The sequence below is a fragment of the Zingiber officinale genome, chromosome 1B (genome assembly GCF_018446385.1).
Source record: "Zingiber officinale cultivar Zhangliang chromosome 1B, Zo_v1.1, whole genome shotgun sequence".
In the NCBI taxonomy this organism is placed as follows: Eukaryota; Viridiplantae; Streptophyta; class Magnoliopsida; order Zingiberales; family Zingiberaceae; genus Zingiber; species Zingiber officinale.
This window is the reverse complement of record NC_055986.1, coordinates 159,619,815-159,631,039: the sequence shown is the minus strand read 5'-3', so window position 1 is coordinate 159,631,039 and position 11,225 is coordinate 159,619,815. Positions and strand designations below refer to the sequence as shown.

Below are 11,225 nucleotides of genomic sequence, written 5' to 3'. Positions count from 1 at the left end.
CGAAAGTTTAATTCTGGTCACCTATAGGGATCCTAAAATAAGTAATGGAGGACACCTTTGAACTCTTTGCGATATCAGAAATCCACAAGACCTGAAATGAGTGCAATCTGAGTTCTCTACATCGATCATTGGATTTTGACAAAAATTCATTGATAGACCTAGAGGCTAGATTACTTAGATTTTTATAAACTTACACCCATCCGGTAAGGTTGAGTGAAAGGAAAGTCGATATAATGTCAAACTTTGATTTTGGTCAAAGAAAACTATGGGCTCGGTCTGGGCAGACCAAGACCACGTTGGGCTTGGTCTCCCTAGATTAGGCCCACCATTTTCCTAGATCAAAACCAATGTTTGACACTATCTACCTTACTTTCACTCAACCCTATCCGATTAGGGTAAGCTTGTAGAAATCCAAATAGTTTAGGTCTATTAGTAGATTTCGGTCAAAACCTACTACTAATCAACCTAGAGAGTTCTCGGATTGCACTCATTTCAAGTCTTATGAATTTTTAAAGTTGCAAAGACTCCAAACATGTCATCTATTATTTATTTCGGGCTCCCATAGGTGCTTTAGTATTATGCTAATTTTCAGCTAGAATATTTGAGATTGATATCCTAAAGACTAAGGCCAACATAGGCCTAATTTACTCAGATCCAGATCAAGCTCACATTAGTCATGATCTTCTCAGATCAGGCCTAGTGTTGTCCTGGTCTTCCCAAATCAAATCCATAGTTTTTTTTTTTATCGAAAATCAAGGTTTGATATTATATCTATCTTCCTCTCACTCAATCCTATCGGGTGAATATAAATTTATAAAATTCAAATAACTTAGATCGATTAATGAGTTTGGGTCAAAATTTATTTATTAATCTAGAAAACTCAGATTGGGCATATTTTAAATTTTATGGATTTTCAAGATCATAAGAGTCTAAAACTCTATTACTTATTTGTGGCTCGAGGTGTTTCAGAATTAAACTTTCATTAGATAGGTAAAAGATGAAAAAGCGAAAAGTTTTATCGGAGCGAAGAGAGAGAAAATAAATACATAAAAAACAAAGTACCGTATAAATGGGAAAGAAAAAGAGAGTTTTAAATGCAGCTCTGCCTGCTCTTTTAATTAATGCGCCCTTTGACAGGAGCCATACAATAGACAAACAAGTTTTAAATAAATGCGTCCTCTAGTGATTATATGCGCCGTTTAATTCATTCCTAAATCTGCCTGCTTTTTGTGCAATTCTCATTCTTTATATTGGTCCACCTGCACATGTTTCACATCGGTTTCTCATTTTAAATTAAACTTTTAAGTAGTGCTCTACTTGATAAAAAGTACAAGTTGAGGGTAAACAATTTACAATTTTGCTGGAGTATACCTGCCGAAAGCCTATTAGCTAGACCAGTGGTAACATGATTAATGCCCATTAGTATGGATAGAAACAAAATGTATATTAATATTATAATAATTAAAAATTATAACTGTTATATAATATTTTTTAAAAATAAAAATATATGAACATATTGACGTGCATAATCAGCATTTAGCTAAATTTAGAGATTCGTACATAAAATACACCAGTTAAAAGATTCTACACGCCACCACTTCAACTAATGCAGGAAATGCATCTCCACTTACTCTTCTATCCATCCTGCTCCACAGGACCACAATCATTCACCTTCACAATCACTTGCCATTATTTAAACACAACCATGTCCAACTCTTCTTCCTCAAAACCTATGCTTGCAGCAGCAAGCAGCCGCAGCCATGGCTCTCCTGCCCCTCCTCTCCATGGTCTCTTCTTTTCTCTTCCTCTCCTCCATGGCTGAGCTCCCAATGCTGGAGCACCCCCTCAAGAGCGATGGATCTCTCAGCTTGTTGGTGATTGGTGACTGGGGAAGGAAAGGGACATTTAATCAAACACTTGTTGCAGCTCAGGTAGGAGACTGCCTTCCCTGTTCTCCCTCGTTCATTCCTCCACTAGATCTGTGTTGCTACAGTATGCCATGTGTTGCTGCACTATGCATTAGTTTTTATTTCCCCTTTTACTTTTGTTTTTTTTTTTAAAAAAAAAAACCTAATTAACCTAAACATGAATGTAGATGGGGAGGATTGGAGAAAGTCTTGACATAGATTTTGTGGTATCCACTGGGGACAATTTCTACGAAGAAGGGCTGACAGGCATTGACGACAAGGAATTTGAGGAATCGTTCACCAACATTTATGCTGCTGAGAGCTTACAGAAGCAATGGTATAGTGGTATGTTTCTACAAGCATATGCGAGGCTCACAATTCGCATCATGCATGTTATCATTCGATTCCAATATCGTCAATGCTAATGGAAACATGTGTTTGTATTGGTGAAGCATTTTGCTGCATATCGATCTGACAATCTTAAGGCATCTTCAATTGTTAAACCTCTCTATAAGTTTTTTTTTGTAATTTCTAATATGTCACATCAACGTCATATCAATTGGGAAAAAATCTACTATTCTCTCCACAATAAAAAAATCTCCATACAACTTTTTCATGGATCCTATATTAAAAATCACACATCTTTATTTATTACTTTTTTTCATTTAATATCTCTATATAATTTTTACTTAATAATTTATTTAATTCACATCTTTAATTTAATTTATTTATAATTTTTAATTAATAAATTAATGAACTTATAATTTTTAATTTAATTTATAATTTATAATTTCTCATCTTTATTTAATATTTAATTTATAATTTAAAAAATATATTTTTTAATTATTTAAAAAGAAGTCAACATGTTTGATATTTTAAATCTGCTCTTAAAATAAAAACCTTAAATCTTATCTCTCTATTCATTAGAAACTTTTTTGTTGAGTTTTTTTATTTTTACAAACCTTTTAAAAAGTTTGCATTGGAGATGTCCTTAGCTCTGATGATGCTCTTGCAGTTTTGGGGAACCATGACTACAGAGGTGATGTGTTGGCGCAATTGAGCCCTGTTCTTCGGCAAATCGATCGCCGATGGCTGTGTTTGAGATCTTTTGTCCTCAACGCAGGTTAAAGGAAAACCATAACTCCAAATTCACTTCCTTACTAATCTTCATGGCCAAGTGTGCTTATATTTCTGTTTGTGGCTCGAGCTCATTGTTAGAAATTGTGGATTTCTTCTTTGTGGACACGACTCCCTTTGTTGAACATTATTGGGACAACCCCAAGGGCCATCACTATGATTGGAGGGGAGTCGCCCCGCGAGAAACTTACATTTCAAATCTAGTAAAGGTACTAAACTAAATCTGACACAATTCACACAAAGATCAATTGAATCCTTGTTTGGTTCAAATTCAATACCATAGACTTGGTGTTTCTTCTACATTACTTATGATTGTTATTTTTGTGAGCAAGGATTTGGATTTAGCACTGAAGGAATCCCCTGCAAGATGGAAGGTTGTGGTTGGTCACCACACTATAAGGAGTGCCAGCGTACATGGCGACACCATTGAGCTCCAGTTACTCCTCCTTCCGATTCTCAAGGTAATATCTTACTTTATTTTTCTCTTTTCTATAGAAAAAAAATACACTCTTTGTAATGCTTCTAAAATCACAGGAAAATGGAGTTGATTTTTATGTCAATGGACATGACCATTGCCTTGAACACATTAGCAGCAATGACTGGTAAGATTCTGAAAGTTAACTTGATCCCCCATGGGTGGGTGGTTTCGAGGATCTAATAGTCTTCCATTTGTCGGCGCCGCAGCCCTCTCCAATTCCTAACAAGTGGAGGTGGGTCAAAAGCTTGGAGGGGCATTCTCAACTCCGTTTCCGACAAGCTTGAGTTCTTCTACGACGGCCAAGGGTTCATGTCCCTGCAGCTCACCAAGACGCAGGCTCATGTTGTCTTCTACGATGCATTTGGCAATGCCCTCCACAAGCAGGCTATAACCAAACAATTCCACAGCCAAATATAGCTAAGTAGAGCTTGAATATAAACAATCATATATGGGAAATGCTTCTTAATTGGCCTCCAATTTCTTAGTAACTATGAAGCTCTATTGATCTTTAAGTATTATATTGTAGTGCTTTATATGGTTGCAAGTAATGTTGAAAACCTAATGATGATGTCACAGATGATATATCCATCTCACCTGCCATAGAAAAATAGCCAAGATTCAATGAATGAGCCACGTGAATGCTCTTGCGTAGCAACCAATGCCGCATCAATCATCTAACAGATCTGTATCACATTAAGATTGGCAACGAGCTGGCTTAGTTAAGATTGTCACTCTGATATGAGATAGCAAAGGCCAAGTTATAGGAGCCAAAGAATCAAGGCACACAAGGAAGGATAGCAGTTTACAAGCTGACTTGACAGATAATTGTCTCAAAGATGTCCAATGCGAAAAGGTAGACATGACACTGGGGATTCTTTACTGTCAAGCCAGTATTCCAACCCTGCTCAAGGTCCAAAAATAAAAAATAATTAATATCTCAAAACCCTTTTAATTTACTTTCTTGATAAATATCGCACCTGAAGAATAAAATTAACTTTAAAATATAACAATTCAAGTATGGCTAGAGTTGAAACCGAAGGTTCAAATTTTTTAGACTATTAATCTTAACCTTCAATTATGATTTGGTTTTCAAATTATTATGTATATTTTATTTTTTAAAAAAATTTAAAAATCTATAAATATGAAAATAAAAAAAAAATAAACCAAGATGTGAACTTCAAAGCACTTACGGCAGTGTATTAAAATTGATCCTCTCAGGAAATAGGTGGAGGTGGAATGTTGGATATATGATTCGGATGTTAAAAGATAATTTTGAAATACTCTTGCGTATCAAAAGGAACTTTAGTGGTTGGGTCAGGGAAGAGGTCTCCAGCGTAGGTCATCTGATGCTCAAGTCAGTAATCGATAGAAGTTGATGAACAACAGTATGAATGAACAGTGAAAATTGCATAGTCTCGTGTAATATGAGCATACCTGCGCATGTAAATGGAAATCCCTTTTTATAGTGTTATTGTTTGTCTGTGCACGAATATCAAAGTATTTTAAAAAAAGGGCAAACTATAAAGATGTTTTGATACCTTTCCTAAAATGGACTTGCAATCTCTTCGTTTGGCAGAGAGGAAACTTCTGATGAACAATTTGCATATAGAATATTCGCTGTCCTTCGTGGCACAAAACATCAAAAAGAAATATGAGATCGTTGGGCTGGGGACCTACAACCTGCTTACCTGACAAATTGATAGAGCTTTTCTTATGACCCGATCGGCAGTCGCTTGGCCGATCAAATATATAGAATATCGTCGAGGGCTCGTCCCTTATTCAATCTATCGATTTTAACCAAATAGTTCAACAAGATCGGGCATCCATTCTGTTCGATTGGATCGTAGTTTCGATTAGCTAAATTGCTCGACCGAGCTATTGTGCTATCTTAAAGAAATCTTGGCCTGGAGAATACTAACTCGTCTTGAGCTATTCGTCCATATGGAGAGGCTTGGCGTCCGACTTATCCGATGGTCCAGTCGGATAACCTCTTGACCGTGATGATTAATTATACTGAATTTAAGAGTTAACTCCTTCTTAACTTTGACCACCATATCAATCGATCTCCTAGACTTTAACTGGACTCAAAGACCCACCTCAATAGCCGTTTCAAAAACCTACTTAGTTTGTAGTTTTTTCGATACTAAAATTTTATACTTCATCTTTTAAAAGTTATATTCATATTATTTTTTTTTATAACTTTCGTGCCACTTAGTCTTGCATGATACTAATAATTTTTTATTATCTAATATTAATATTCTTATATTTTGGTGTATATTATTGAATTAATTAATATCTCTTAATAAATTATTATTAAATATATTATACAATTAAAATGGTCTCTATAATAAACTCAATAAGTTAAGTGTTGAATGGATCGGATAAAAAATAAAATAAGATTAAATGATTTAAAAGTGGAATAATCCCATAATAAAAAATTCAGTTGAAAAATTGACTTCAATAGTGGTAAAATAATCCCGTAATGAAAAATTTTAAGCAAAAAGGGTTGGTTTATATTAAATCATACCATTAATATCATTAAAATGTTATAAATATTATTAAATAAGAAGCTCTCATTGTTAATAATTAATTTTCTTTAAAAAAAATATAGACGAACTTCAACCAGTCGGTTCGCTAGATAATTTAGGTTTGATCCGTAAGTGACTTGTCTATCGTTAGTTACATATTGGAGATGTGTTAGTTACATATTTGAACCAGGTTAACAGGATTATTATGCTTCTCCAAGAAGAACTAGGGCGGAGCCTGAGCCCACCCACACTGGGCTGCAAAATTTATTGTACATATTTTTACACATAATTATTTATAAGAATCATATTTATAATATTTTCTATTATTGATATCTAACTCAATGATCATCATTTTACTATTTAATTAAGAATCGAGACGTTTAATAACTAATTTTGATAAAACTCAAAAATTAAATTATGTTAATATTTTTTTTCTTTTTACTCTGAAAATAATTTTAAATCTTATTAATAATTTTCTCTAATTATTTTTAATATAAAAAATATATATTATCATGATTTTCTTTAGTCTCACACCTTAGGATTGGTAACACTGTGAATAGAGAAGCTTCTATAAATATCTTGGGTTTAAAAAAATACCTTTCTTGACATTTTGACTAAGATCAAGTGTAATATCTATTCATATCAGTTTAATATCTGATATAAAAATTAAATTAATTTTTTATGAGAGAGAGTCCATTATAATAATTTATTGCTGAGGTTTTCGAGTGTCCACTACTATATGGGTCGGACGTATTCTTACCAAGTGTAATTTATATATATACATATCACTAGTTATCAATAAAGAGCCTAGGTGGGGATGACCACTAGCCGCACTGGCCTAGGTGAGGTCAGCCTGGAGACATCTCTCATGTCTAGTTTGCTAGGCTCCACTCAAAGCAATATGCCATTTGTTTCACCGCCAGCTCCACCCCATAAAGTCCCAATTGCATCCACATGTAGGGCCACTGCCCCAACCCGAAGGGAAGGAACTCAAAGAAATTCCCCTTGAAGTCCATTGTTGCTGCCTCACCACTTGAGACGAATCGTGTGGGGCGGAATGCCCTTGCTTCCTTTAAGACTGACATCTGCTGCCCGATCTCCCACACGTTGACCATCACACGAGACCATGCTAGAACCAAGTACCTCGCCACTTGGCTCTCCTCCATCGTCTTGTGGAGCAACAACGGGATAGATTGGTGCAGGCAGAGGCACAGAGCATCTCCTTCACTCGCACTTGAGGTAGGAGAGCTTTCGAGGTTGCTCTCCTAGACCAACCGATCTAAGATGACGATGGCTGGCAACTCTTCCTGGACGCGGCTCATCTTGTCGGGGTTCTTTATCAGCTCCGCCATCACCCATTGATCACTGATGCCATTGTCTCCGCCTCGTGAGGCAGCCGCTGCCTTGCACGACCACGTTGCTACCTTGCACGACTGCGTCGCTACCTCGTCGGGTAGTGTGAGCGACCACATCTGAACTAATATTTTAGCTACACCCCTAAGAAGAACATATATTTATCCATAGAAGAATTTGTTGAATCGTGACGCACGTGAGAGAGAGGGGGGGTGAATCACGTGGTTTTCAAAATGCTTCTTTTTCGATTTTAAAAATATGAGTGCGCAATGGAAAGTAAATAAGAAAGCACCAGAAAAATACGAGCGGTTTTTAACTTGGTTCGGAGCCTTTGAGGACTTCTACTCTAAGGCCCAGGTCCTACGGACTTATCGATGGACAATTCACTAAAAACCTTTTCCAGTACCCCCAGAAGAGAGAATTGAGTACAAAAAAAGTTAGGCCAAATGCAACACTCTTCACTTGTCCTTTTATAGTAATTAAGTACAAAAAGAAATGTTACCAACACTTTCAAAGATAGAAATGATAGCACTTTGTGTTGTAGTCTATCTGCCGGGCGCGATCGGAACTCCTCAGAGAAGTCGTCAGGCTTAGCAGCTTCGCAATAGTGTCACAACAAGAATCGGGAGTGGTCGGAGGCTCAAATGTGCGCGTAGTAGCTTATATCTTGCTGTTCTTTCAATGCACACTCGAGACTGCCTTATAAAAGGTTTGGAGGGCGCCTTCCATAAGCATGGAAGCCGCCTCTAATGAGGCAAAATCAATCTCGATCACTTCGATGCTTATCCAAGACTTCGACCAAAATTTATCCAGCGGAAGACGCCTTCCATAGCCATAGAAGGCGCCTTCTATAAACAGTACCGAGGCGCCTTCCATAACCATGAAAGGTGCCTTCGGGTACTGTTCACCCGAAGCCAGATTTGCTTTCTTGCTTGCTTTCTTGTCCTGCAAACATGTGTTAGTCCAAATAACTTGCAAGACAAGTGTTAGCACAAACATAGACAAATAATAAAAAGAGTAATTAATTCCTGTCCTCCCAATACCAGGAACTAGTCAAGGTCTCAACTTAGGGATCCCAAATGGACCTAAACTGGACTGACGCCTACTGTCCCTCAACTGGGATGTGTCCTCACAATTACTCTCTTCCAGTGACTTACCTTTTACCAGATATCAGGTCAGCCCGTCGACCAGTCAGGACTTCGAGTCAGCTATCTGATCGACCCGTCGACCTAGCTGAACTTCCCTGCAACACTGAGTTAGCATAATAGATAAAATGGTAAGGTAAAATAGTGTTAACAGAATTCAAGATTCGCTAGTTCGGTCGACCGCTAGGGTTATCTCCCCCTAGGGTTACCTAGCTTCACTCACTAGGACTTCCATTGTCTGACTTCACTCACCAGGACTTCCTCCACCTAGCTTCACTCACTAGGGCCCGGCTTCACTCACCAAGACTTCCACCACCTAGCTTCACTCACTAGGGTCTAGCTTCACTCACCAGGACTTCCACTACCTAGCTTCACTCACTAGGGCCCGACTTCACTCACCATGACTTCCACTACCTAGCTTTACTCACTAGGATCGGGCTTCACTCACCAGGACTTCCACCACCTAGCTTCACTCACTAGGGTCCGACTTCACTCAACAGGACTTCCACTACCTAGCTTCACTCACTAGGGACTGACTTCACTCACCAGGACTTCTGCTTTACCTAACATTTGGTTAGGACTTACCTTTGCTAGTCATCTAGTCCCGACTAGACCTTTCTCTCCCAAACATCAAGTCCTGTTTCGATCTACCCTTGATCAAATTGACCAAATTTATATATATTATTAAACATCGAAATCCTAGAGATTAATTGCACTAACAGAATTACTATTAGTTAACTGTTTATGTATGCCAAATGAAAGAGATCCATAAGTGAGAAACATGAGTCAAGTAGGAAGAAAATTGAAGTTAAAATACATGCATAGCTAATTACTGATAACACTATCCTGAATTTGCTCCATTCTTTGCTGCTGTGGCCTTCAGATGCCAAAATATATAAAATGCCAAAACAATCTCAATTTTAAGTTACAAAAGAAGGAATCCAAGTATGGTTAAAATTCATGTTTCTCAACAAAAAATTCTACCAATTTTTCCGAAACAACATTTGGCTCAGTAATCTAAAGAATAAAAACACACCCTGCCAATTTTTCTACAACTGCATTGGTTCTTAAATTACAATAGAGTATGGCTGCAAAGAGAAGGTGGTAACCATCCTTGGAAATGAATACTCAGAGCCAAATAAAATTGAATTTTCATCAGACCACACAAATCAAACAGACAATAAAGTTGTTGTATTCAACACACCTTAGGCATAGATGGCACAAATAAGTCTCTATTCTCGATAAAAAAAAAGGGGCAAAAAATTGACTTGTCGCAGATTGCCAATGAATTATAAGACCTAACTAGACCGCGAATTGCAAGAACTTCATTCTTGCACAACAAATTCATCATCCGAAGCAGCTTGGGCTTGCTATAGCCAGTGTGAGAGCAGTAGCAAAACTCTAATACACAAGTCAATCCCATTATATTAACACTGATTAAGCAATAGCAGGCAACTCAAAGAAAGCGGTATCAAATGTGTGTCAGTGTGTGTGTGTCTTTTCAAAAAACGAAAGCAAAATTTAACAGACAAAATATTAATGACTGAAATCATTGAGATATGAACAGATTCCAAGTTACTAAATGATATAACAACACTTATAAAAATGATAAACATGAATCGATTGCTCTCATTAGTTTTCCTTTTCTTTTTGTTGTTCATTAATTCTATAAGCAAGATTTACCGTGAATACCTTCTCTACAAGCACGGTCTCGTGGAAAGTCTCCAATAGTGGCCATATCCCAAGCTTCCTCCTTTCTTGATTTCGGATTTCCTATGTTATGCGGTGATAAAAGTAGGCCCACTAAGTGCGGGTCAAGGATGGAAATAGCAGTCAATGTGGAGGTCAAAGTCAGGGCGGTTAAAGTCAGAGAATCAACGGGCTCACCAAAGGTGGGCTGAGTGGAGGTCTACTGCATTTGTCGATCGGGCATGGCTTGTCCGAACGGAACGCCCGAACAGCCAAGAGCACTACGGCAAGAACATCAAATGCTCATCATGGAGCGAAGGAACGCTAAGACGACCGAAGGGTTGGTTCGGTCAGGCGAAAACAATTAACCGATCCAAGGAATTACGGAGAAGATCGGTTGAGGTCAACCGGGCAGGGATCCCCTGCCGAGCGACTCCTCCGCTCGGCCAAATAGTGGGACCCCTCTCATATCTCTAGATATCCCTTTGAGAGATAATGTCGCTAGCAACGAGGCATGATCAACAGGCGGATCGTACGATGGAAGTTTCTACTATCTCATCAGGGATTTGCATGACCTGTAAAGGTATGGTGTCAGAGATACTTTCATGACAGGTCCTTTCATAGAATGGTAGGAAAGAGTGCCTATGCCTTGAGGTGCGTGTACGTCGCCTGTTGGGGCGCTATATAAAGAGGGGGTACATGCATCGGTGGAGGTATGTGTCATTCACTATTCACGCCTGTACTTACTGTTGCTCCGCTTCCTTTTATTTTTCCAGTGACTGACTTGAGCGTCGGAGGGTCAACATTGGAGACCTCTTCCCTAGTCTGGCACTGACGTTTCTTGTGTTGTAAAGTGGAGCAAAGTCTACACGCGATCAACCTAGATGCCACATCCCCAGCTAACCTTCTTCATGATTTTCAAACAGGTTCATATTGGCGTCGTCTATGGGAATGTAGCTTGCATCCGAGACATGGAGATGGAGGGCGC

At 38.1% G+C, this 11,225-nt stretch overlaps 2 protein-coding genes and 1 pseudogene across 2 annotated transcripts; 2 read left to right on the top strand and 1 right to left on the bottom strand.

Annotated features, from left to right (window-relative positions):
* Nucleotides 1–1,712: 1,712 nt before the first annotated feature.
* On the top strand, nt 1,713–4,104 carry LOC121986296 (purple acid phosphatase 17-like). The gene is made up of 7 exons (XM_042540178.1): nt 1,713–1,931; nt 2,096–2,252; nt 2,923–3,030; nt 3,126–3,253; nt 3,377–3,505; nt 3,579–3,646; nt 3,729–4,104. The coding sequence occupies exons 1-7, from the start codon at nt 1,761–1,763 to the stop codon at nt 3,937–3,939; spliced, it is 972 nt and encodes a 323-aa protein (XP_042396112.1). The 5' UTR covers nt 1,713–1,760; the 3' UTR covers nt 3,940–4,104.
* A 2,539-nt stretch (nt 4,105–6,643) lies between these two features.
* LOC121994498 lies at nt 6,644–6,809 on the top strand (annotated as a pseudogene).
* Nucleotides 6,810–6,922: 113 nt separating this feature from the next.
* LOC122043776 (cytochrome P450 84A4-like) lies at nt 6,923–7,522 on the bottom strand. The gene is made up of 2 exons (XM_042604359.1): nt 7,326–7,522; nt 6,923–7,283 (listed from the first exon to the last, which is right to left on the bottom strand). Exons 1-2 carry the CDS (start codon nt 7,520–7,522, stop codon nt 6,923–6,925), a joined length of 558 nt encoding a protein of 185 aa, XP_042460293.1.
* Between the last annotated feature and the right edge of the window lie 3,703 nt (nt 7,523–11,225).